The following is a 27,802-nucleotide window of genomic DNA, read 5'->3' on the forward strand; positions in this document are numbered from 1 at the left end:
GTGTCGACACACAGCATCATATCTCAGCTTATCACCTGCTCATGTTGGCATACAGATTAAGTAAGGGCCCGTTCTAAAACAATGAATCCTTTATGCTTCATACAAACTATGATCTGTCAGTTCTGTCCGCTCATCACGTCCTGCTGCTGTCAGGCTTTCCACAGCTGTTTCCTCCACTCTCTCTACACTATACCTGCTAATTTGACTTTATAAGGTCTGTAGCTCCTGTGCTGGCAGTCACACACTTTACCACTCATAAGTACTATTTTACACAGTCATAACACAAACCTTAATAAGAAATATTTAGTGGGGGGGGGCTGTGTGTTTGTGTGGTTTCAGGGGTTATGGCCGAATCCTTGCTTCTTCTTCCGGTCACAGTTAACAACAGTAACCAATGACAACCGAGGTGGAGCAGCTGTATTTGCAGCTGGAGCTCATCAATATGAAGACCAAATGCTTAAATTGCAAATGTTGAAGCAGGCGACAGAGAAGACGTTTGCGGGGGTGGTCTGTACGACCGGCCGAGGCTGAACCGGTGAATTTACAACACTGGTTCACCCACTGAGGACCTGGATGAACAAATGCACTTTAGATACTTTAGAATTCAATTTGACAAGCTTCTTCACCGTATTTCAATTTCCCGGAGGGAACCTCCTAAAGAGATTAATAAAGTCATCTATCTATCTATCTATCTATCTATCTATCTATCTATCTATCTATCTATCTATCTATCTATCTATCTATCTATCTATCTATCTATCTATCTATCTATCTATCTATCTATCTATCTGAATGCTGGAGAGCAGCAAACTGACAAAACTTCTGCTTTAATAGAGGTGCTCTGCCTGCTTGCCTGCCTGCCTGCCTGCCTGCCTGCTTGCCTGCCTGCCTGCCTGCTTGCCTGCCTGCCTGCCTGCCTGCTTGCCTGCCTGCCTGCCTGCCTGCCTGCCTGCCTGCTTGCCTGCCTGCCTGCCTGCCTGCTTGCCTGCCTGCCTGCCTGCCTGCCTGCCTGCCTGCCTGCCTGCTTGCCTGCCTGCCTGCCTGCCTGCCTGCCTGCCTGCCTGCTTGCCTGCCTGCCTGCCTGCCTGCTTGCCTGCCTGCCTGCCTGCCTGCTTGCCTGCCTGCCTGCCTGCCTGCTTGCCTGCCTGCCTGCCTGCCTGCTTGCCTGCCTGCCTGCCTGCTTGCCTGCCTGCCTGCCTGCCTGCCTGCCTGCCTGCCTGCTTGCCTGCCTGCCTGCCTGCTTGCCTGCCTGCCTGCCTGCCTGCTTGCCTGCCTGCCTGCCTGCCTGCTTGCCTGCCTGCCTGCCTGCCTGCTTGCCTGCCTGCCTGCCTGCCTGCTTGCCTGCCTGCCTGCCTGCCTGCTTGCCTGCCTGCCTGCCTGCCTGCCTGCCAGACCATTCAACACCAGCTTACTACGAGATTTAAAAGTACTGATAAACCTCAGCACTATATAATATATTCATCATGGTATTCACAGCATAAATGCGAATATTTGAATAAGAAATATTGTGATCGAGACTTCTAATATATGTGATGGAAAGGAGTGGTACGAGGACGGATCCCAGAGGAACACCTTCAGACATGCCAGAACTGATTTTCTCGACGGGTCATTCTAGAACCAACACACAGTGTGTTCTGGTTGTACACTCACATGGTAGAGAAGGTTAACACATTAACTGCTACATTGAAATGTCATCAATATTCTTGTGTAGTGCTGCAGCAGGTGGTAGTATGGGGTACCTTCACCTCACAGATCAGCTGGGAGAAACTGTAGTGTCACAAACCGTAAGGAGACACAACATGAACACATGGCTGTATATTAGAGGGAACTCCAGGAATTCTTTTCCGGGTATGTGGTTTTTGGCTTTGGATATTTTATTCACTTGTAGCAGAATCAGCTGACTCTGCACATAATCTGTCTTGTAAGAAACATGTTATGTCAGAATCTAATTTTGCACATGTCAAAAACTGTGAGTGTAGAAACTTCTTGAGGCACTGGACTAGCCGTTTTGGATTTTATTGTTCCAACTCAACTCAAAAGTGGATGGAAACAGCAACAATTGCGTCTCTAAGAGCTGTCAGTTTGCAGTGAAAATCACCGGTGTTCAGACTTGTGAACTGGAAGGCTGTTATCTCGTGTTACACTGCTGGTATGGTGCAGTGCTTTCCCAAAGTGCTCTTCTTTGATTCCTCTGTCCATAAAACCTTCTCCTGTAAAGATGGATTCAGTCCTTCTTATGCCTTTTTTCAGTCATGAAAGGAATAATTACAAATCTCGTAATATTGTCTTCCCACTATGTTCAGGATGATGTTTAAGCGCTAACTGACAGTAAACCTCTTGATAACAATAAGAGCCCCTCAAACTGAGGTTTTAAGACTGCTGCAGTATTTTGAATTGAATTGTATTTGATGGACAGCATTGCTGGAGCTCAGAAACAACTGTCTTTGTCTTTAAGGGAAAGAAACTAGATACGATCGGCTCATTTTCATGTAATTTAACCATCAATTCAGGTGAAGTCCGATAACATGAACACTGAAAAAAAGCAGGGGTGAGACTGATGAAATACTTAGATAAATTTGATTATTTCTGAGATTTTCCTGCGCTTGAAAGACATTTTAACAATATTGTGAGCATACCTAGTTGATTCACTTGTGTTTTTAGTTCATATTTTTCAAGTCATATTTCGTATTTTTGTTTAATTTGTCATCTGAGGTCTCCTTGAGTCCTGTTTTATTTTGTCGGGTCTTCTTCCTCCTGATCTTCTTTCACATTCACCTGTCTTTGACTCACTCCCTCAGTACATAGTCTCCTGCTTTCTGTTGTCCTCTGCCGGATCATTGCTTCTTGCTTGTCACTTGTCACCTGTGATCTCTTGTGTTCTGCCATTCATCTGTAAATGAAACCTTCGAGTCGTGGTGAGATGAAGCGTCACGAGGCATCGGACGACTTGAGCCAATTGGTTCGACAAAAGGGTTTATTTCTCGAAGCTTCACGTGCACATGAAGCCACCTACTGGCCAAGTGTATAATTACAGTCAGCTGTAGAATTTGTGATGCATTGAATTTTTGTCTTTTAGGGCTCTTCATTTTCCAAAAATGTATGACCAAATCATTTCTCTACATGAATTATCACATATGTATATAATGAAATATTTTTTAATGTGTTCTGTGTGTAAATTCTCCCAGAAAGGTAGTATCACATGATATGGCAGGTTGTGTATGTTTTTCTGTCACTTTAGTAAAATAGCAGACAGTGAAAGTGCTTGTGGAACTTGGGCAGTGATGTACAAAACAGGGGAGATTTTATTAAATTTTCTCCAGAAATAACAGTTTCTCAACAGTTTCTGGTTTAATCATTCCTTTTTCTTTTACATCACTTCTCCAGCCTTTGAAAACACCAAGTACTGAAGTCAGCATGAACAAAAGTCAATATGTAAAAATTATGATAGTGAGATAGCTTCTGTAATATTGACTTACTTTGGCTGGATGAAGCTCCAGTTTCCTCCAGATTCTCATACAAGGCACGGTAACGCCTTAGCATGGATAAGGTGTTGTATTGTACCCCAACTCCTTGAAATATAATAAACACCTCACATATGAATACATTAATAAACAGTGAAAATACAGTTCTATAAGCAAACCTAATGCATCTGAAATATGTTAGATTTAGCTTACCTTATGAGGAGATATCAAATCAAAATGTTTCCACATGGGGGAAATCCTCCTCTTCCTTGCTGGCTCAATCCTCTTACCTGTCCTTCCATCCTCACTTCCTCAATCTCAAAACTATCTCTCGCTCACTTAACTCCCCAAACTACCTCCAAACTTTATCAACACTGGTATATTGGATCGAGCACTCGACCTTCGACTGTTGGACTGTTACGACTGCTGCATTTAGGAATTGATTGGGTGTGTCTGGGGGTATGCCGTGTTGTGATGAGAGCGCCAATAAAGACGAGCTCATACTGCATCCTCACCTCTGTGTGTGTTCAATGTTTAAGTAAGTTACCCACGAGCAGGAGTGCTATAAAAGTGCACGCCACATAAAGCTACAACACTAGCCAAACTCTAGTATCCAAACTATCAAAACTCTATCCAAAACCTGAACTGACCGCAACTCTCCATCAAAAACCCACATTTTAAATGGAGACTGAGGGGTTTATATGCCGGCCAATACTTGCAGCAGAATCTGAACCACTTCCGGAAGCAGTCCCGTGGTACGGCCGGGTCGTGAGGCTTTGGACGTCATCATTTTCAGCTCCTCCCCTAAATGAAGAAAGTCTCGCGGAAACACCCCCCCCCATTACTCGACACACACTTCGAAGCCTTGGCACATCTCGTAACATCCCTACCTTCGAGGATATCCGCCAATTCCAGAGTCTCATCTTAGTCCACCTTTGGGTCTCCATCATTCACGAAAGAAGACCCTCAAGATTCTGGGCTCAAATTCAGGGATACCAATACTTTGGACCGGGACAGCAGGGGTGCTTTGGACACAGCCTCAATCATTACAGACACAGCCCTCAGATGTAACCACACATAAAAAACACACAGTGGTTCAATAAACGAAAAGAATGAGTGACTCCTGTAGCTTTCCTACAGCTTACACTAACAGCGTAGCGTTCAGACACACTGCCGGTCACAGACATGGATAGTTTATTAGTATTTACACATACACATACATATTTGAAAGAATTTACTTTCCACTGGAAGCTGACAAACATTTGGAGACAAACAGTTGCCTTCAGTCAGGTAATCATCTGACAGGGACCTTTCTATTCAACAAGGAGAGGTTGTGCCAACACAAAGCAGTGTGTAGGAGTGCAGACTTCTGGGGTGATAAAGGTGCATTACACAGATTAATCATGGTGATGAGCTGATCAGCCACACTCAGGCTCGGGTAAGAACCAGCATCATCTTACTGTCATGCAGCATTTCTGTCCATCCTTCTACATGTGCTCCACGTAGTGAGTGAGAACAGGAGGAAGTGGAAGGAGAGGGAGCAGCTTCAGTCTGGCTCGGCCAATCACATTCCTGATCTTGAGACGGCACAACTGGCAGAGACTCCTGGGAGAAGCTGGAGACAAACAGACAGGGTTCTTCTGACAACTCCAGCTGCTGACATACAGTGAACTAACAATGACTACAGCAGTACCTTCAAATGCCACCAGCAGACATTTTGTCTGTCCATCAGTGTGTGCTCGTTCCACTGGACGCTGACCATCACTGTCTCTAGAGTTGACATCAGCACCGAAGTCAAGCAACACTGCCACCTGATCTGCACTGTCCTGTGTCACAGCAGCATGCAGAGGGCTGTCATCTCCTCTGCCCACATTAACACTGGCACCTGGATCATACAGGGAACAGCAAAGCAGAGAGGAAAGTACTTGGGCTGTAATCAACCAAATCAATTCTTGGCCGACTGAAACCCTGAAATATCGACTAAAAATCGACTAATGGGGGGTCTTACGGAAAACTCGACTTGAGTTATAACACGAATAAACCATCATTGGACTAAAATAAAGAAATATGTTTAATATGGTATTAAAAGCCTATAATAATGAATTATTACCGTTTTTAGAGGATGCGCCATGTTTGTAGTCGAGCTGTGATATACAAGCTGTTGTTTGCAAATTTTGTATTCAACTTTTTTCCCACCATCTATTTTGGTAAAATTCTGCCACACTGCCGATGTTCAAACGCTCAAAATAAAACTAAATATTCAGCAAACCACCGGACGTTGAATAACGTGGACGTCGTTCCATCTACCTGCCTCCAGTGGGTGGGGTTAATCCAAACAAGGGGGGTGTTCTCTGAAGACAGGCTATTACCTGTGAAACAGGGGCGCTCTGAAAACACCTCCATTAGCACTTGGTACTTTCCTCCTGATCAAATGAACCACAGACTGTATGAAATTAACACGGCAAATGCAAACCATAATGCAATTCCAAAGCTGCATCTGAACAAAGCTCAAGACTTCTGGAACAATGTCCTTTGGACAGACCAGAGCAAAGTGGAGATGTTTGGTCCTAATGCACAGCAGCACGTTTGGAGGAAACCAAACACAGCATATCAGCACAAACACCTCATACCAGCTGTCAAGCACGGTGGTGGAGGGCTGATGATCTGGGCTGGTTCTGCAGCCACAGGACCTGGGCACCTTGCAGTCATTGAGTCCACCATGAACTCCTCTGGATACCAAAGTTATTATGCATTCATGTATTTTATCTGAATTTCTGTTCAACAAATAATGATGCAGTGTAATACGTCACGTGTTGTTGTTCCTCTGAGGTCGGAGTTGCTGAGTTTTCAGACTTTCGTGAGGACCAGATGTAAAACTTTGGAACAGAAAGAGGGTGGACTTTCCTGTTTTACTTGACTGCACAATGTCACCAAATGGTCATGACGCAATTATGCATTTCATGTTCACTGTAAACCTTCAGAGACTCTTCCTCACCCATGCATTCTGTCTGATTCTGAACGATAAGACAAAGAAAACAATAAAATGTAGTTAAGCTGAAGTCTGATGACATTCATGGAGGAGCTGATCTGGTAATGCAGTGAGGATTACCTCCAGATGTCCACTCTGCAGCACCAAGTCAAAAGGCTTAAAGCCACACTTTTTTGGACCAAGAGACCCAAACAGTGGTGGTTCATATAAATCTATGGACTCCTGAATTCAGTAGTGCAGGTAACACGAATAAAGTATTTCAAACAAAGGAATGCTACAAAGTGAAAGGGAATAAAACTTCAAAAAGTGATCCAGACCTCTGTGCAGCAGAATCTTTGAGCAGTCTGTGTGTCGGTGGAGACAGCTCATGTAGAGAGGAGAGCCCAGGTGGGGCACTTGATGGTCTGGATCTGCTCCATGAGAGAGAAGAGACTCCACACACTGGCTGTTACCTGCACACATGCATAGACAGTAACTAAACATTCAAACCCAGCAGAACTTTGAATCCCACTTCTTTCATTTTTACCCTCACTAAGCAGTTCTTTGAGCTCAGCTTGTGACCTTTTTTTACTGTAGTTGAACTGCACACTCTGAGTTGTAGATGCCATTTTAATCATTAAAATGAAACATTTTTTTACTTCATTAATCTATCGACCCAGTATAATGTATTATGTGTGGCAGCAATGAAACGGCAGAACTGCTCATGTGTAAAATTAGTTTATTCCTCATTTCCAACACAAGGAGAAGAGCAGTGACTCACAGAATATTCACTTTAGAGAGCAGTGATAAATGAACATAACTGATTACATGTCAGCAACTGATCAAACACCCTAACATGGTGGAGGGGTTTGAGGACCCCTATGATCCTGAGAGCTGTGCTGTCAGGGCAGTAGCCCCTGGGTGGGTCTCCCAAGGTAGACTGGGATGTGCAGGATGTTCAAGGAGCAGCAGCAGAGTTCAAAACAAAGGTAACATGCCATGATTCAGGCATGTTCAGGGTCCCTGCTATAGTAGTCTTACTACTGACAGCTGTTCAGAGAACAAGCTGGGACCCAGTAGGATTCCTGTATTAGTAAAAGAAGGAATCGAGACTTGCTGGGTGAATCTATCTAATCTGTTAACTGTACCACGTACAACTCAGAATACAACAGAGACCAGAGTAAACTCCACTAAGCTAGCTTTACTTAATATTAGATCTCTGTCCAATAAGTCCCTGTTAGTTAATGACTTCATCATTTCACACAATTTAGATTTTCTTTTTCTGACAGAAACATGGTTCACAGAGAGCACAAGTGCTACTGTTCTTAATGAAACAGCACCCCCAAATTTTAGATTCATGGATAAATGCCGATTATGGGAGGAAATGTGGGGGAGAAGCTGCCTTATTTAAAGATACATTCCAGTGTAAAGAGATCTCATTTGGTGATTTCACTTCTTTTGAATATCTTAGTTTTATTTTAAAGGGTGTTCCTAAAATTCTGTTCTTAATCATTTACAGATCTCCAGGATACTGTGTGAGTTTTATTGATGAATTTTCTGAATTATTGTGTTATTTCGACTGATTTTAACCATTTTATCTTGCCTGGGGATTTTAACATCCAAAATATGGCAGATGGTAATGCCAAAGAATTTTCTTCTGTGCTGGACATGTTTGGTTTGTGGCAACAGAACCGACCCACCTTCGAGGTCACACTCTGCTCATTTCTAAAGGTGTTGATATTTCTTCTGTTGTGGTCATTGATTTGACCTTGTCTGACCATTTCTGTATTTTATTTAATCTATTGATCACTCAGAATGTTCAAACAAGCAGCTTCTTAGTTGAGAAGAGGTACATTAATGAGAAAACAAGTGCTCAGTTTAGGGAGGCCATAGCTATGTCACCAACAATGAGCGCACAGTCGGTTGACCTGAAAACAGAATGCAGGAAAGCTTAACGTAAGTGGAGGGAAACAAAGCTTCAGCTTCACTATGAGCTGTACAAACAAAGCCTGCGTAGTTCTAACAATGAGCTGAGCAAGGCCAGAGAGCTGCATTTATCTGAACTGATTAATAAGAACGCCAACAATTCTCCAACTCTGTTTGCTGTGGTTGAAAAACTCACAAATCCTCCTAAACAGTCAAACCCAGAGCAAATATTGATATTGATACTGACATCCTACGTTGTCCACTCTGTCTCAGAGGTCCAACCTTATTGTGCAGTAAAGTGTGACCCCAGCACACCTCGACACAGGTGCAGAAACTACATGGAGAAGAAAGAAGACCATGCTGTGCTGTCAGTCCTCCTCAGTTACCTAACCCTAACCCCAGAGAGCATTTTTGAGCCAAAGGGTCTGACCAACAGATGCAGAGCGTCATGATCCATGGGGTTTTGTGTTTTCCTGTGTTCTGGGTTTCCTTTTTGCCATCAGTTTACTCCTTGCTCCTTAGTTACCTTGCATCCTGTGTTATTTTGAAGAGTTTTCGTTGGTTACTTTACTTCCTGTGTTACACCTGGCTTCTGTTGCTACTTTTTTTAATTCTCTGCTATGCAGTGCCAGCTTTGGAAGTTTATTCAATTCTTTAAGTTCTATATCTGCTTTGCTCCTGCCGGCTGTCTGCAATTGAGTCCACTTGTTCCATGAATCCTGACACAGGAGCTTGGAGAGATTATAGTGAGCTCCGTTTAAAAATGTACTGTCAGGATGTCACACACCTAATGACTGTAACAAACAAGTTGCTTCACACAGTTCCCACTTCGTCTGTAAAAAGCTGTGCTGGGACATAATGTAGGTCAGGAGGGTGTGTGTGCACACCATGCTGCTGCCATGTGTATTTACCTCTCTTGCAGGCTTCATGTAAAGCTGAAGGGAAGTGTGTGTGATGTGTGTGTGTTTGCGCTCCGTTCTGCAGCAGCAGTTCCATACAGCCAACACTCCCGGAGGCACAACAGTTGTACAGAGGAGTGACGCCGTCGATGGTAGCAGCATTCACCTGTGGAAGCACAAAAACCGTGACCACACCACATGCTGAAGTACAGAAGAATGGAAACACAGACACTGGTGTCAAAGAGAAGAACACTTACATTAGCTCCAGCATTTATCAATGCTCTGACACATGCTACGTGTCCTGACAGGCAGGCTTCATGGAGAGGCGTCACATGATCAATGGTGACAATGTTGGCATGATATCCCTACAGGATAAAAGCACTGAGTGAATATTTGCTTTAGATCATGGTGGTAGAAACCTGCTGTGAAGCCAAAAACTACAGCTCCTGCTGAGGACCATTTAGACAGTATGACCTGTGTACTTTACTCAGTGGAATGCTCTGAAGTACCCCCAGAGTTGAAAAAGACAACAAGAACAATGTTTCTCCCCCCACCTGAAAGCCTGCTCCAGCTCTGACTGCTGGGGTTCAGGTTTATGGGATGGAAGATGTGCCAACATGCATAATGACCAGCTGATTTTATCTCAGTTTTAACAGCCACCCACAGTCGGACTGGGAGAAGCGTCCTTCATCTGCTCTCATGGACCAGCTCCCGCTGCTTACTTAGACTGATGTTTTAGTTCTTTCATATGTTTGATATGCTTGCTTCCAGCTCTGTCATACGTGCAGCCACAGATTCCATTCAAACTTTAAAATACTAAAGACAACACAACACTTGTCTTTCACTGTTGTAACCAACCATGGCTGGAACATTTAGGGGAGTTCTGCATCCAAAGTGCAGGGTTCTTCAGCTTTTTGGTGATTTCATCAGTGTGTGTCAGGTGATCAGAGTGCAGGGCACAGAGCAGAATACTTCTGAACCTGACTCTGAGCTGTGGGCTTGATGTCTCCTTTTGACCTGAGCTTGCATGTTCAGTTTGTGTTTGTTTCATTTTGCAGAGCCTTATTTCTTGTGGATTCAGTTCAGTCTTGTTCTTGGCTCTTGTCTGGTTTTCTTTGTTTGGTGTCCCTTGATGCCCTCAGATGCCTCATCTTGCCTCTTGTACTCATTGCTCTCTTACATCTAACCCCCGCTGTCAGTTTATAAGCTCCTTGTTCTTCATTAGTCTTTGCCACATCCTCATCATGGCTCTCTTATGTCAGACAGGCTTGGGTTTTCAGTTTGTATTGATATTAGATTCTTAGATTTCCTGCTTCTGTGGAGCTTCTGGTTTGTTTTGAAATATCTTCCTTGTGTTCCGGCCTGCATTTGGCTCTTCCATGCTCTCACGTCTCTCTGCTGTGCAGTGCTCAGCTCAGAGGACTAGAAACTGGGGCCTGAATCCAGCCTTGATCATCAACTATGATTGGAATTGTCTTCCATCTTTTCACAAGCCTGTGTAACCTGCCCAGGTGTATCGTGTTAGTCCTTATGAGATTGAACAGGTACTCCATGTGCACTCCAATTATAGCTAAGATTTACTGCCCCAGAACACAGTGAGCACCATCTAAATGGAAACCAAAGCATCTTCATGTATTCTAAGCCCACTCCACATAAACTGTGTCACAGCAAGTCTGTGCAGAAGTCTTGAGCCAGCTCTTATTTCTTTACATATTCCCAGTATAACAGGAAGCAGTTGCAGTGATTTACTGAAACATGTTCAAACATCCAGAATCTGAGGCAGAAACAGAGTTTTTTTTATCAGTTCTCAGCAGCTTTAAAGTGAATATCTGGTCTGAGCTCCTTTATTCTCCAACACAGCCTGAACCCTCTGAGACAAGCTTTCTGTAATTTCTTTAAGGAGTCTTCAGGAATAGTTCTCCAGGCTTCTTGAAGGACATCCCAAAGCTCATGTGTTCTGTGTCGACACAACACTGGTTCATCCCTTGAGTTAGGAGCCTTTTTTCTGCCTGAATGCTTCATAGCTCAGAGTTAAGTGGCTGAACAAAGAAAAACACTGAAAATGCTCAGGTACCAGGACTGAAGATAAGGGAAAAAGCAGAAAATGTCCAAAGAAAAACTCTGAAAGAGTTTCATAAAGCTGCAGAACTGTTGATCAGGACACTTTAAAGGTTTCAGAAAGCTGCAGAACTGTTGATCAGGACACTTTAAAGGTTTCAGAAAGCTGCAGAACTGTTGATCAGGACACTTTAAAGGTTTCAGAAAGCTGCAGAACTATTGATCAGGACACTTTAAAGGTTTCAGAAAGCTGCAGAACTATTGATCAGGACACTTTAAAGGTTTCAGAAAGCTGCAGAACTGTTGATCAGGACACTTTAAAGGTTTCAGAAAGCTGCAGAACTATTGATCAGGACACTTTAAAGGTTTCAGAAAGCTGCAGAACTATTGATCAGGACACTTTAAAGGTTTCAGAAAGCTGCAGAACTGTTGATCAGGACACTTTAAAGGTTTCAGAAAGCTGCAGAACTATTGATCAGGACACTTTAAAGGTTTCAGAAAGCTGCAGAACTGTTGATCAGGACACTTTAAAGGTTTCAGAAAGCTGCAGAACTGTTGATCAGGACACTTTAAAGGTTTCAGAAAGCTGCAGAACTATTGATCAGGACACTTTAAAGGTTTCAGAAAGCTGCAGAACTGTTGATCAGGACACTTTAAAGGTTTCAGAAAGCTGCAGAACTATTGATCAGGACACTTTAAAGGTTTCAGAAAGCTGCAGAACTGTTGATCAGGACACTTTAAAGGTTTCAGAAAGCTGCAGAACTATTGATCAGGACACTTTAAAGGTTACAGAAAGCTGCAGAACTATTGATCAGGACACTTTAAAGGTTTCAGAAAGCTGCAGAACTATTGATCAGGACACTTTAAAGGTTTCAGAAAGCTGCAGAACTGATGATCAGGACACTTTAAAGGTTTCAGAAAGCTGCAGAACTATTGATCAGGACACTTTAAAGGTTTCAGAAAGCTGCAGAACTGTTGATCAGGACACTTTAAAGGTTTCAGAAAGCTGCAGAACTGTTGATCAGGACACTTTAAAGGTTTCAGAAAGCTGCAGAACTGATGATCAGGACACTTTAAAGGTTTCAGAAAGCTGCAGAACTATTGATCAGGACACTTTAAAGGTTTCAGAAAGCTGCAGAACTATTGATCAGGACACTTTAAAGGTTACAGAAAGCTGCAGAACTATTGATCAGGACACTTTAAAGGTTTCAGAAAGCTGCAGAACTATTGATCAGGACACTTTAAAGGTTTCAGAAAGCTGCAGAACTATTGATCAGGACACTTTAAAGGTTTCAGAAAGCTGCAGAACTGTTGATCAGGACACTTTAAAGGTTACAGAAAGCTGCAGAACTATTGATCAGGACACTTTAAAGGTTACAGAAAGCTGCAGAACTGTTGATCAGGACACTTTAAAGGTTTCTGAAAGCTGCAGAACTATTGATCAGGACACTTTAAAGGTTTCAGAAAGCTGCAGAACTGTTGATCAGGACACTTTAAAGGTTTCAGAAAGCTGCAGAACTATTGATCAGGACACTTTAAAGGTTTCAGAAAGCTGCAGAACTGTTGATCAGGACACTTTAAAGGTTACAGAAAGCTGCAGAACTATTGATCAGGACACTTTAAAGGTTACAGAAAGCTGCAGAACTGTTGATCAGGACACTTTAAAGGTTTCTGAAAGCTGCAGAACTATTGATCAGGACACTTTAAAGGTTTCAGAAAGCTGCAGAACTGTTGATCAGGACACTTTAAAGGTTACAGAAAGCTGCAGAACTGTTGATCAGGACACTTTAAAGGTTTCAGAAAGCTGCAGAACTGTTGATCAGGACACTTTAAAGGTTTCAGAAAGCTGCAGAACTGTTGATCAGGACACTTTAAAGGTTACAGAAAGCTGCAGAACTATTGATCAGGTCACTTTAAAGGTTACAGAAAGCTGCAGAACTGTTGATCAGGACACTTTAAAGGTTTCTGAAAGCTGCAGAACTGTTGATCAGGACACTTTAAAGGTTTCTGAAAGCTGCAGAACTATTGATCAGGACACTTTAAAGGTTTCAGAAAGCTGCAGAACTGTTGATCAGGACACTTTAAAGGTTTCAGAAAGCTGCAGAACTATTGATCAGGACACTTTAAAGGTTTCAGAAAGCTGCAGAACTGTTGATCAGGACACTTTAAAGGTTACAGAAAGCTGCAGAACTATTGATCAGGACACTTTAAAGGTTACAGAAAGCTGCAGAACTGTTGATCAGGACACTTTAAAGGTTACAGAAAGCTGCAGAACTGTTGATCAGGACACTTTAAAGGTTCCAGAAAGCTGCAGAACTGTTGATCAGGACACTTTAAAGGTTACAGAAAGCTGCAGAACTGTTGATCAGGACACTTTAAAGGTTTCAGAAAGCTGCAGAACTGTTGATCAGGACACTTTAAAGGTTTCAGAAAGCTGCAGAACTATTGATCAGGACACTTTAAAGGTTTCAGAAAGCTGCAGAACTGTTGATCAGGACACTTTAAAGGTTTCAGAAAGCTGCAGAACTGTTGATCAGGACACTTTAAAGGTTTCAGAAAGCTGCAGAACTATTGATCAGGACACTTTAAAGGTTTCAGAAAGCTGCAGAACTGATTATCAGGACACTTTAAAGGTTTCAGAAAGCTGCAGAACTGTTGATCAGGACACTTTAAAGGTCTCAGAAAGCTGCAGAACTGTTGATCAGGACACTTTAAAGGTTTCAGAAAGCTGCAGAACTGTTGATCAGGACACTTTAAAGGTTACAGAAAGCTGCAGAACTGTTGATCAGGACACTTTAAAGGTTACAGAAAGCTGCAGAACTGTTGATCAGGACACTTTAAAGGTTCCAGAAAGCTGCAGAACTGTTGATCAGGACACTTTAAAGGTTTCAGAAAGCTGCAGAACTGTTGATCAGGACACTTTAAAGGTTTCAGAAAGCTGCAGAACTATTGATCAGGACACTTTAAAGGTTTCAGAAAGCTGCAGAACTGTTGATCAGGACACTTTAAAGGTTTCAGAAAGCTGCAGAACTGTTGATCAGGACACTTTAAAGGTTTCAGAAAGCTGCAGAACTATTGATCAGGACACTTTAAAGGTTTCAGAAAGCTGCAGAACTGATTATCAGGACACTTTAAAGGTTTCAGAAAGCTGCAGAACTGTTGATCAGGACACTTTAAAGGTCTCAGAAAGCTGCAGAACTGTTGATCAGGACACTTTAAAGGTTTCAGAAAGCTGCAGAACTGTTGATCAGGACACTTTAAAGGTTACAGAAAGCTGCAGAACTGTTGATCAGGACACTTTAAAGGTTTCAGAAAGCTACAGAACTGTTGATCAGGACACTTTAAAGGTTTCAGAAAGCTGCAGAACTATTTATCAGGACACTTTAAAGGTTTCAGAAAGCTGCAGAACTGTTGATCAGGACACTTTAAAGGTCTCAGAAAGCTGCAGAACTGTTGATCAGGACACTTTAAAGGTTTCAGAAAGCTGCAAAACTATTGATCAGGACACTTTAAAGGTTTCAGAAAGCTGCAGAACTGTTGATCAGGACACTTTAAAGGTTACAGAAAGCTGCAGAACTATTGATCAGGACACTTTAAAGGTTACAGAAAGCTGCAGAACTATTGATCAGGACACTTTAAAGGTTTCAGAAAGCTGCAGAACTGTTGATCAGGACACTTTAAAGGTTACAGAAAGCTGCAGAACTGTTGATCAGGACACTTTAAAGGTTTCAGAAAGCTGCAGAACTGTTGATCAGGACACTTTAAAGGTTTCAGAAAGCTGCAGAACTATTGATCAGGACACTTTAAAGGTTTCAGAAAGCTGCAGAACTGTTGATCAGGACACTTTAAAGGTTACAGAAAGCTGCAGAACTATTGATCAGGACACTTTAAAGGTTACAGAAAGCTGCAGAACTGTTGATCAGGACACTTTAAAGGTTTCTGAAAGCTGCAGAACTGTTGATCAGGACACTTTAAAGGTTTCTGAAAGCTGCAGAACTATTGATCAGGACACTTTAAAGGTTTCAGAAAGCTGCAGAACTGTTGATCAGGACACTTTAAAGGTTTCAGAAAGCTGCAGAACTATTGATCAGGACACTTTAAAGGTTTCAGAAAGCTGCAGAACTGTTGATCAGGACACTTTAAAGGTTACAGAAAGCTGCAGAACTATTGATCAGGACACTTTAAAGGTTACAGAAAGCTGCAGAACTGTTGATCAGGACACTTTAAAGGTTACAGAAAGCTGCAGAACTGTTGATCAGGACACTTTAAAGGTTCCAGAAAGCTGCAGAACTGTTGATCAGGACACTTTAAAGGTTTCAGAAAGCTGCAGAACTGTTGATCAGGACACTTTAAAGGTTACAGAAAGCTGCAGAACTGTTGATCAGTACACTTTAAAGGTTACAGGAAAGTCAGAAAGAAATGAGGCTGGATCAGGACTGTTGTATGTCTTGTTAGGTTAGAACTGTACTCTTTGTAGCCAGGCTGACAAAGAGTCCGAGCTCTGTTGAGCCATGTATTCCTTTAACTCTCAGCAGTGATGATTTCATGAGATTCTTTATCAGTAAAACTGTTTCTATCAGAGAGAAGATTCATGGAATCCTTCCCACTATTATCACTGATGTATCATCAAGTAGAGCAGCTTCAGAAGTATCTTTCGAACCTGAATTGTATTTAGACGGCTTCTGCCCAGTTGATCTTTCTGAGCTAACAACAGCAATAGTCTCTTCTAAACCATCAACTTGTATTTTAGACCCAATCCCAACTGTTCAAGGAGGTTTTCCCCTTAATTGACACTTCCATATTGGATTTGATCAATCGGTCTTTGTTGATAGGATATGTACCTCAGACTTTTAAGGTTGCTGTAATTAAACCTTTACTTAAAAAACCTACTCTTGATTCAGAAGTGTTGGCTAATTATCGACCTATATCCAGTCTCCCTTTTTTGTCTAAAGTTCTTGAAAAAATAGTTGCAGTTCAACTTTGTGATCATTTACATAGAAATAATCTGTTTGAAGAGTTTCAGTCAGGATTCAGAGTGCATCATAGCACAGAAACGGCACTGGTGAAAGTTACCAATGATCTCCTGTTAGCTTCTGATAGCGGACTTGTGTCTGTGCTTGTCCTGTTGGATCTCAGTGCTGCATTTGATACGATCGATCACAGCATTCTGTTACAGAGACTTGAACATGTTATTGGGATTAAAGGAACTGCATTAGGCTGGTTTAAGTCATATTTATCTGATAGATTCCAGTTTGTTCTTGTAAATGAAGAATCTTCCATCCACACTAGAGTAAGTCATGGAGTTCCTCAGGGTTCTGTGCTTGGACCGTTTCTTTTTACTTTATACATGCTTCCGTTAGGTAACATTATCAGACAGCATGGCATACATTTCCATTGCTATGCTGATGATACTCAGCTGTACTTATCTATGAAACCAGATGAAACCAGTAGGTTGGTCAGACTACAAGCCTGTCTTAAAGACATAAAGACCTGGATGACTCAGAACTTTCTGCTTTTAAATTCAGACAAAACTGAAGTTGTTCTCTTTGGACCTGAGCGCCTTAGGGAGAAATTATCTAGTTATATAGTTACTCTAGATGGTATTTCCTTGGCTTCTAGTTCTACAGTGAGGAACCTTGGAGTTATTTTTGACCAGAATTTATCATTTGACGCACATATAAAACTGGTTTCTAGGACTGCCTTCTTTCACCTTCGTAATATTGCTAAAATCAGGAACATCCTGTCTCAGGGTGATGCAGAGAAACTAGTTCATGCATTTGTTACTTCAAGATTGGACTACTGTAATTCCTTATTATTGGGCTGTCCCACATATTCTCTGAAAAGCCTCCAGCTGATCCAAAATGCTGCAGCCAGAGTTCTGATGAGAACTAACAGGAGAGATCATATTTCTCCAGTTTTAGCTTCTCTTCATTGGCTCCCTGTTAAATTCAGAATAGAATTTAGGATTCTTCTCCTCACATATAAAGCTCTTAATGACCGAGCTCCATCATTTCTTAAAGATCTCATTGTAAGATATTTTCCTAACAGAGCACTTTGCTCCCAAACTGCAGGTTTACTTGTTGTTCCCAGAGTTTCTAAAAGTAGAATGGGAGGCAGAGCCTTCAGTTATCAGGCCCCTCTCTTGTGGAATAAGCTGCCAGTAAATGTCCGGGAAGCAGACACCCTTTCCACTTTTAAGATTAGGCTTAAAACTTTCCTTTTTCATTTTAGGGATGGCTCAGGTGATCCTGAAACATCCCATAGTTAAGCTGCTAAGCCCCCCTCTTTTCCCTCTTTTCTGTCTTCTCAAACCCCAGCTGGTCGAGGCGGATGGCCACCCTTCCTGAGTCTGGTTCTGCCAGAAGTTTCTTCCTGGTTCTGGTTCTGCCAGAGGTTTCTTCCTGTTAAAGGGAGTCGTTCCTTTCCACAGTCCCTCAGGCTCAGGACGGGAGATTGGACTGAAGTTTCGGTCCAATCTGTTGGTTTCCTTAGCTAGGATATAATTTTTGAATTGGCTCTATATGAATAATTTTGAATTCAATTATTTGGATTTGATTGGATTGTGATACAATGAATTGAACTCTAATTGGTTTGAATTGGACTGTATTATTGAGATGACATTTGTTGTAATTTGGAGCTATTTAAATAAAAATAAACTGAAACTATTGCAGGGACATCAGGGGATGCCTGATTAGACAACAATCTCATGCAACAGTACATTTTTATCTAAAACATTAATTGGACACTGGATAGTGTTGTGGTAAGATTGCTGCCCTTCATGTGGGTGACTGGTGTTCAATCCTGAGCTCCCTCTGCATGAAAGGTATTTACAGTAGACCGTGAGATTGAACATTGAGTATACAGTAGAGGTCCTTAGGCAAGGCGGTCTTAAGCTACCTGCCTACCTGAGAGGTGAGTGTAAGTCGCTTTGGATAAAAGCGTCTGCCAAATGCAAAAACATCTTTTTATCACATCATGTTTTGCTTGGATTCTGTGGGTTCAACTGTTTGTGACCAAATACAGTTTCAAGTTAATTATCAGGCCACCATTGCTGATGGTACTGTGGTCATTAATGAGGTTCAGACTATGTTTATTCTGTAATCTCTGATAAATGTCATGAAATCAAAGGTATTTACTTGTCTGATGACACTATTATGACTAAGTCTTACATCTTCAGTATTGCTGATGTATCTAAATGTGAATTCAATGGAACTTGTGTTGTTTCTATGACAGCATGAGTATTCCAGAAATACAGAAAAGTGATCTTGGTTGATTTGCAGGACCTGGTCCTCATGCTTCCACAGTCTGATCCAGAAAAGTGCAGATAGCAGACCTTTACTCTTGTAAATTGTTAAAAAAAATGTGTTGACACATATCTCAGCAATCACGTGTGGTGGAATGATGAGCCTGAGGTCACCCCCGTCTAAATCAGTGTTACTGTTGGTGTAGTTTCACTAAGCCTGGTTTTAAAGAATCATGGCTAAATAACAGTAAGTGGAGTACTGGCAAACATTTTTTGTGACCATAGTGTGTGCATGATGGTTCTACCTGAGCCAGCAGAGTGCGCAGAGCGAGCAGACGACCCTGAGAGGCTGCTTCATGGAGAGGAGAGCGATCTGCCCAGGACCCTGGCCACACACACACACACACACACACATTTATATGGCAGTAAAAACACAAAAAGATTGTGTGATTTTAGTTCGACCATTTCTGAATCAACTGGAGTGATCTTGTTTTTCTTTATTGTTTTTCCCACTTTTACATTCATTTCATATTTATCTGTCTGTAGTTTTTTGCACAGTCAACTTGCTCGATCAGACCGCTTCAGTTTTAAAGATCTACCAAGATCATCTTAACATTTACAGAGCACTGAGTCCATATTCTCCAAGAACTGAACCACTCATTGTGGGGAAATGTGTCCCCCCCACTTTTTTCCATCTAAACATATTGTAAAGCCCAGCTGGACGTGATAAAAGGACGGAGGAGGAGGTACTCAGAAAAAGTCATTCACACACTTGTCCCGCCCCCTTTCCATCCTCATCCAATCACACGCCTGCCTCAGCCTTGTACATTCAACATATCTCACACTGTCAGAAACAAGAAAACATTTTTAACAATAGTGTAAAATCATAAGGAACAGCTACAGCTGCAGAGTCGCACCCACTATTAGTCCATCCAGCACTGTTTTTATTGCTTCACCAAAGAATCCAATGACTTGATTGATAAAAGAATAACCATACCATTGAAAGTCGAAAATGGATTTTCCTGGTTACCTGCAGCTATCCACAGGCTCGTGAGCATAAACAAAGATAGTTCAGAACCCGCCACTTTGTCAACCGTCTCAGGCAGTTTACATGTGAAGTGAACCGTCAATGCAGACTGCTCAAAGCTGAAAAAGGTAACCTCAGCCCAGTTAATATCTTACAATGTCAATCTTTTGCTAAAACTGTATTCTATGACCTCAAAATGATCCCTATGTCAAGTCGAATTGATGTTACATTAAACTAAACAGCGAGAAATTAGAAGGTGTCGCGTTTTATGCTTTGATTATCTTGTTTTCAGGTTCTTATGTTTCTAGGTTTCTTGTCGCGTTTTTTCCTGTCACTTAGCTTCATTCCAGTCACCAGTTTTCTGTTCCACAGCTGCACCTCGTCACTAATCACCTCCCCACAGGATTTAGTTTCCAGGTTCAGTCACAGTCATGGCGAAATCCTCACTTACCCTTTCATGCCACAGTCACGGCTTGTTAAGTCAGCTTTTTGCCACCATAGCTCCACAGTCTTGTTATTCATAGTCTCGTTTCACAGTCTTGTGCTTATTGGAAATAAACCTTTTTGGATTTTGGAAGTCTGCATCTGGCTCCTCCCTTCTCCTACACCAACGAACTTGACAGTAGGAAGCTTTACATTGAATACTTTTAAGTTTCAGCAGTACATACTGCATTTTTTAAAATAATCCTATTAATTGGATGATGATCAATTCTTTGCAACGCTCCCTCTCCAGACACAATGTCTGTAAATGACACATTTTTGGAGACTTTGTCTAATCTGAGCTCTCCAGCAGGAAGAACTTTGAATTCTTCTCGTGTGAAGTATATATCTTTTCATTTTGAAACATGAAGCAGTTGTGTGTCACCCTTGCTTGACATAAAGGTATGTTGTGTTTCTAATTAGTTAAATTAGAAGAGAATAAAACAGTTGAAGTAAAATACACCCAAAAGTCATTGTAGGTGTTTTGGTGATAAATTGTGTCAAAATAAATTTAGTGACAAACAGGTGATTGCATATATGGACTCCCTGAATGAGGATTTATTATTGACTTTCGAACCTGTTAAAATGCACCAGAATTAAGAAAATTTCCTTAAAGGTTTTGTGGGGGAGGACCCTCAGACCCCTCACCAGTATCCCCCCCCCCCCCCCCCCCCACACACACACACACACTTTTCAAATGCTTCCGACGCCAATGACTGTGTCCCACACACAGAAATCTTCTCCAGCTAAAGCTACCAATGTATATATAGAGCGCTAAATTTGGCAGGTGTCACGGTTTCTGTTCTGTTCCATGTCTTGTCTCGTCATTTCCTGTTTTATTTTGAAAGCACTGACCTTCTCCTCTCGTTTCAGGTACCTTGCCTTTCCTCCCATGTCAAGCGTCTGATTGTCTTCCCTGACTCCCAGGATTTGAGTCCCTGGTGGCGTAGTGTGTTACTGATGGTAGCCTTTCTTACTTTGGTCCCAGCTCTCTGCAGGTCATTCACTCGCCCCCCCCCCCCCGTGTGGTTCTGGGGTTTTTGTTCACTGTTCTTGTGATCATTTTGACCCCACGGGGTGAGATCTTGCATGGAGCCCCAGATCGAGGGAGATTATCAGAGTTCTTGTATATCTTCCATTTCGTAATAATTGCTCCTACAGTTGATTTCTTCACACCAAGCTGCTTATCTATTGCAGATTCAGTCTTCCCAGCCTGGGGCAGGTCTACAATTTTATTTCTGGTGTCCTCTGACAGCTCTTTGGTCTTGTCCATAGTGGAGTTTGGAGTGGGACTGTTTGAGGTTGTGGACAGGTGTCTTTTATACTGATAACAAGTTCAAACCGGTGCCATTAATACAGGTAACGAGTGGAGGACAGAGGAGCCTCTTCAAGAAGAAGTCACAGGTCTGTGAGAGCCAGAAATCTTGCTTGTTTGTCGGTGACCAAATACTTATTTTACTGAGGAATTTACCAATTAATGAAAAATGCTTCTGGATTTAGTTTTTCTCATTTCGTCTCTCATAGTTGAGGTATACCTATGATGAAAATGACAGGCCTCTTTCATCTTTTTAAGTAGGAGAACTTGCACAATTGGTGGCTGACTAAATACTTTTTTGCCCCATTGTATACCCACATAAAGACAAACTCTTCTATCTTTGAGACCATTTTATAAAAAAGAAAACTGTTGTTACCAAACCTTTGAACATCAGTTCAACATCCATTCTGCCTTCACTTTATTCCTTCTGCTGAGCCTGTCCAACAGGAACAAACCCCTGTCCTGACCCCTGCAGTAAGGAGAACAGAGAGAACAGAGAGGACTCCAGTTCTTTAAAAGACCAAGATCCCTCCTTTTGGGCTGAAGAGTCAGAACAGCTCGGGTGCACCTGAGTCCCAATATACAAGCCTTCTGCAAAGACATTTAAGAAATCTTCTCCCAACGAAGGCCAAAAAGACTGCTAAAACTCTGCAGGGAGACCATGAATTCCAGGGGACCGACCACAGCTGTGTTGTCTGACAGCAGTAGACACCTCCTCAACCTCAACTCCTCCCCTGGTAGATCAGAGTGGCCATATATATATATATATATAGATATATATAGAGAAGTTCCTTGTTGTGATAGTGAGCTCTCTCTGAGCAGCAGCTGCTGCTGCGTGTCAGCATGCACAGATACTTCCTCTTGTGTTCTACATACCCATATCTCCGTCTCCCCATGGCACATCCAGCCACTGGTATACATAGAACATTCTGAAGGAAGACCTCCACTCTCTGCTCGCCCTCACTGTGTGCAGAGTGACGATCGCCGTACACTCACGGCACACAGCAGCTGCTAAAAATAGCCACTAACTGGTGAACGGAACAACTAGCTGGTTATCTGTCAGGCTGCTTTTACCACAGCAACAAACTGACTGTGTTAGTGTGAAACTCAACCACTGAAGCTGCTTCTAACTACCAACAGAACAGTACTTCGCTTCTTCTCATCTGATGTGTCAGCAGCAGGTGGTGGCAGAGGCACAAACCACAGTGGAATGAGCTCATCGCTGTCCCACCCCTCCCTCCTCTGGATGGTTCAGTCCAGCAGGCATTTTTCAGAAACAGCTCACATAAGCACAGAAACAATGTAAACATTTCTATTCTTATACAACAGAAACTTTGTCATGTGCTGTGCATGCAGCTGCTTTACTATGACTCTGAGAAACATATATTTATATGCAAGTTCAGAAATGCTGTTCTTTTTACTTTATACATGCTTCCATTAGGAAACATTATCAGACAGCATGGTATAAAGTTCATTGTTATGCTGATGATACTCAGCTGTACTTATCTATGAAACCAGATGAAACCAACAGGTTGGTCAGACTACAAGCCTGTCTTAAAGACATAAAGACCTGGATGACTCAGAACTGTCTGCTTTTAAATTCAGACAAAACTGAAGTTGTTCTCTTTGGACCTGAGCGCTTCAAGGAGAAATTGTCTAGTTATATCGAGCTCCATCATATCTTAAAGATCTCATTGTAAGATATTTTCCTAACAGAGCACTTTGCTTCCAAACTGCAGGTTTACTTGTTGTTCCCAGAGTTTCTAAAAGCAGAATGGGAGGCAGAGCCTTCAGTTATCAGGCCCCTAAAAGCAGAATGGGAGGCAGAGCCTTCAGTTATCAGGCCCCTAAAAGCAGAATGGGAGGCAGAGCCTTCAGTTATCAGGCCCCTAAAAGCAGAATGGGAGGCAGAGCCTTCAGTTATCAGGGCCCTAAAAGCAGAATGGGAGGCAGAGCCTTCAGTTATCAGGCCCCTAAAAGCAGAATGGGAGGCAGAGCCTTCAGTTATCAGGCCCCTAAAAGCAGAATGGGAGGCAGAGCCTTCAGTTATCAGGCCCCTAAAAGCAGAATGGGAGGCAGAGCCTTCAGTTATCAGGCCCCTAAAAGCAGAATGGGAGGCAGAGCCTTCAGTTATCAGGCCCCTAAAAGCAGAATGGGAGGCAGAGCCTTCAGTTATCAGGCCCCTAAAAGCAGAATGGGAGGCAGAGCCTTCAGTTATCAGGCCCCTAAAAGCAGAATGGGAGGCAGAGCCTTCAGTTATCAGGCCCCTAAAAGCAGAATGGGAGGCAGAGCCTTCAGTTATCAGGCCCCTAAAAGCAGAATGGGAGGCAGAGCCTTCAGTTATCAGGCCCCTAAAAGCAGAATGGGAGGCAGAGCCTTCAGTTATCAGGCCCCTAAAAGCAGAATGGGAGGCAGAGCCTTCAGTTATCAGGCCCCTAAAAGCAGAATGGGAGGCAGAGCCTTCAGTTATCAGGCCCCTAAAAGTAGAATGGGAGGCAGAGCCTTCAGTTATCAGGCCCCTCTCTGTGGAACCAGCTGCCAGTTTGGCTTCAGGAAGCAGACACCCTCTCTACCTTTAAGATCAGGCTGAAACTTTCCTTTCTGATAAAGCTTATAGTTAGGGATGGCTCAGGTGAGCCTGGAACATCCCATAGTTCTGCTGCTATAGGCCCAGCCTGCTGGGGGAGCTCCCATGATGCACCTCTCCTCCCTCTGCTCTCTTTACTCTCCATGTACAGATGACATCATTGTCATTAACTCTTTCTGAGCAGCTATCCCATGTGACACCCGTAGCCAACGCTGCAGCACCCGCAGGAACTTTTACGAAAGCGAAAAGTAAAAAAAAAAACCCATGGGAGCCGGCTCCGTGACACCCTAACCCATGGTGCATGTTGTCACCTCTTTACATACATTTAAGGTGTTATTTTCATCTTAAATGTGAGGAATATGAGATAATTTTATTAATTTGTAAGCTTAAGCTACATCTCAAGTAACTGTATGTGTAGCACCCCATGCTACACTGTTCCAACTAAAGCCAGCTGTTGTTTCTTCAGCTGTGGGTGTTTGAAAACTGCCTTAAACTCTAACTGTGGAGGGAAATATTTCTGCATGGTTTCACTTTGTTTTTCCATCTTTTATTATTCCACGGAATCTTCACACATGATAAGATGATTCAGGGGTCAGAGCTGCCAGGTGGCACCTGCAGGAGATGGAATACCAGAATGACGTGTTTATCTAAAGCTGTTGTTCAGGACTTATTCTGTCCTCTGGTGTTAGTCCCCCACCCAAACCCCACCCAAACCCCACCCAAAACCCCGGCCCTCTTTAAGCCTGGTTCTGTGTCACCAACAGAGAAACTGTTCACCCTTCAGCAGGGTCCACGCCTCAGAGTGAAGAGTCTCACCAAGCAGCACCACCCTGTGCTCCGTCCTACCAGCACCACCCTGTGCTCCTTCCACACAGCACCACCCTGTGCTCCACACAGCACCACCCTGTGCTCCGTCCTACCAGCACCACCCTGTGCTCCTTCCTCCAAGCACCACCCTGTGCTCCACACAGCACCACCCTGTGCTCCTTCCTCCAAGCACCACCCTGTGCTCCGTCTTCCAAGCACCACCCTGTGCTCCATCCTCCCAGCACCACCCTGTGCTCCACACAGCACCACCCTGTGCTCCACACAGCACCACCTTGTGCTCCACACAGCACCACCCTGTGCTCCTCCCAGCACCACCCTGTGCTCCACACAGCACCACCCTGTGCTCCGTCCTCCAAGCACCACCCTGTGCTCCACACAGCACCACCCTGTGCTCCATCCTACCAGCACCACCCTGTGCTCCATCCTACCAGCACCACCCTGTGCTCCACACAGCACCACCCTGTGCTCCGTCCTCCCAGCACCACCCTGTGCTCCGTCCTCCCAGCACCACCCTGTGCTCCACACAGCACCACCCTGTGCTCCTTCCTCCCAGCACCACCCTGTGCTCCACACAGCACCACCCTGTGCTCCTTCCTCACAGCACCACCCTGTGCTCCGTCCTCCCAGCACCACCCTGTGCTCCACACAGCACCACCTTGTGCTCCACACAGCACCACCCTGTGCTCCACACAGCACCACCTTGTGCTCCACACAGCACCACCCTGTGCTCCACACAGCACCACCCTGTGCTCCGTCTTCCAAGCACCACCCTGTGCTCCATCCTACCAGCACCACCCTGTGCTCCATCCTACCAGCACCACCCTGTGCTCCACACAGCACCACCCTGTGCTCCGTCCTCCCAGCACCACCCTGTGCTCCGTCCTCCCAGCACCACCCTGTGCTCCACACAGCACCACCCTGTGCTCCTTCCTCCCAGCACCACCCTGTGCTCCTTCCTCCCAGCACCACCCTGTGCTCCACACAGCACCACCCTGTGCTCCTTCCACACAGCACCACCCTGTGCTCCTTCCACACAGCACCACCCTGTGCTCCTTCCTCCCAGCACCACCTTGTGCTCCACACAGCACCACCCTGTGCTCCTTCCTCCCAGCACCACCTTGTGCTCCACACAGCACCACCTTGTGCTCCACACAGCACCACCCTGTGCTCCACACAGCACCACCCTGTACCCACCTTGGCTGGTCAGAATGCCCCAGCAGGCCCTCTTCGTCTCCGGGACGTGTTTGAGAAGCGAGGCCGACTCTGCTGATCTTTTCCTGGACATCTTCACAGCCCCTGACAGGACCATGTTCCTACGACCGAGGCTCACGCGCAGCAGTCCAAACGGCACGAGAGGAGTCAGATCTGGACGGATTCAGATTGGCTGAGAGGCTTTGTTGTTGTTATCGTATCCTCGGCACGTGACCAGCTCATGTGACACAGCGAGGCGTGAAATGGACCCGTCCTCCAGATGAGGCTGTGCTTAAAAGGTGCTGCTCCAGCTCCAGCTTACTGTGGGTCGCTCATTTCCCAAAAGCAGGAGATAAGCACCAAGAAAGATGAATTTCCATGTAAATGCTGCGTGAACACTGTGTTCATCCTGTGCGAAGAGACGGTGAATCACGCGTCTGTCGGGTCACGTGAGCAGTTCAGCTATACTAAGCAGGTGGACTTTACTGCCTGCGCGTTAAAAAGAAACAGCCCATGGTTTTAGAGTCACTTTTTTTGCACATTTACAACAATATTTGTCAACTTAGAGATATTTTGAATATTTGAATCCAAATGTTAAATTTCACACTTAAATGTTAAATCTAAATCTAAATGTTAAACTAAATATTTAACTAATATGCAAATTCAAATGCCGGTAACAGGAAGTACCAAAATAAAAGCTCGAGGAGGTCAGTGTGTTTATAGTGGCAAATAACGAATAAAACCCAACTTATCCGGGGAAATGGATTATCGTGATAATAACTACCTAAAACAACAAACCCGTTTGGAGAAACTTTATTTTATTTTAGCGTTCTTTGGTAGGTCTGTCGCTGTGGAAAGGTTTTGTATTGCCGCCAGAATGGGGTGTTGCAGAGCGACCATGGCCGACAGTAGAGTGTACCGGGTGGAGGTGGGAGGCGGGAGGTGGGTGCAGGATCTTGCTGGTCTTTATGTCAGCGGACAGACAGATCAGTCAAAGTGAGCCCCCTTGTAGCTGGCTGTAGAGGCTACGGGTCACCCTGTCCGCATCCTTCATAAGTGACACTAAACACTCAAAATACTCTTCAAATAAAGTTTCTGACCTCCTCGAGCTTTTAATTTGGTACTTCCTGATACCGGCATTTAAATTTTCATATTAGTTAAATATTTAGTTTCACCCGAAACATTTAGATTTAAATTGAACCTTTAAGAATTACATTTAGATTTAACATTTAAGTGTAACATTTAACATTTGGATATAAATATCAAACTATCTCCAAGTTGACAGATGTTGTATTCTCAAACATTCACCCCACTCCTTTAAACATGGCTTCAAGCTAGATGTTGCTGTTATTTTGGCGCTTGTAAAGCGGATCACATCATAAAAGAGAACACGCTCATGCGATACTTCACGACATGACATCTGCATCAGAGCGCACGCACGCACGCACGCACGCACACGGGGATGACTTGTGGTGAAGTAAGAGTTAGTTTGATGACACTCTGTGCATGTTGAGTCTCACACAGTCTGTTTTATTACATTTCTTACTGCTCAATTAACTACCATCTATGTCCATGAATGTGTTTGAATACAGATGTTTAAAAAAGGAACATGAACCACTACTTCCGCTTATTCATCACTGGCGTTATTTCCTGTTTGTTGAACTTCATCTCGTACACGAAAATACCTGCGCGCATGCGAGTATAAACCGGAAGCAGGGCCCCACAGTGAGCTGTCTCTTCAAAGACGGTTTGTAGCAGTAGAAGTCCACTGGTGGCCCCTGACTTTTATGCTTTGATTCAATGCATCATTTTAGGGTTT

General features: G+C 43.6%; 1 protein-coding gene across 1 annotated transcript; it reads right to left on the bottom strand.

Annotated features, from left to right (window-relative positions):
- Positions 1–4,638: 4,638 nt before the first annotated feature.
- On the bottom strand, positions 4,639–26,398 carry LOC140304874 (ankyrin repeat and SOCS box protein 5-like). The gene is made up of 7 exons (XM_072383679.1): positions 25,987–26,398; positions 18,861–18,940; positions 9,512–9,619; positions 9,267–9,420; positions 6,768–6,902; positions 5,155–5,346; positions 4,639–5,076 (listed from the first exon to the last, which is right to left on the bottom strand). Exons 1-7 carry the CDS (start codon positions 26,099–26,101, stop codon positions 4,949–4,951), a joined length of 912 nt encoding a protein of 303 aa, XP_072239780.1. The 5' UTR covers positions 26,102–26,398; the 3' UTR covers positions 4,639–4,948.
- Positions 26,399–27,802: the final 1,404 nt, after the last annotated feature.

Source organism: Leuresthes tenuis, unplaced genomic scaffold, assembly GCF_036924035.1.
Source record: "Leuresthes tenuis unplaced genomic scaffold, fLeuTen1.0.hap1 SCAF_4, whole genome shotgun sequence".
Lineage (NCBI taxonomy): Eukaryota > Metazoa > Chordata > Actinopteri > Atheriniformes > Atherinopsidae > Leuresthes > Leuresthes tenuis.

Coding starts and splice junctions, on each gene's coding strand:
- LOC140304874 (XM_072383679.1), bottom strand. CDS start 26,101: ATGGTCCTGTCAGGGGCTGTGAAGATGTCCAGGAAAAGATCAGCAGAG. Junction 18,941..25,986: donor GGGCATTCTGACCAGCCAAG/GTGGGTACAGGG, acceptor GTGTGTGGCCAG/GGTCCTGGGCAGATCGCTCT. Junction 5,077..5,154: donor TCTGCTGGTGGCATTTGAAG/GTACTGCTGTAG, acceptor GTTTGTCTCCAG/CTTCTCCCAGGAGTCTCTGC.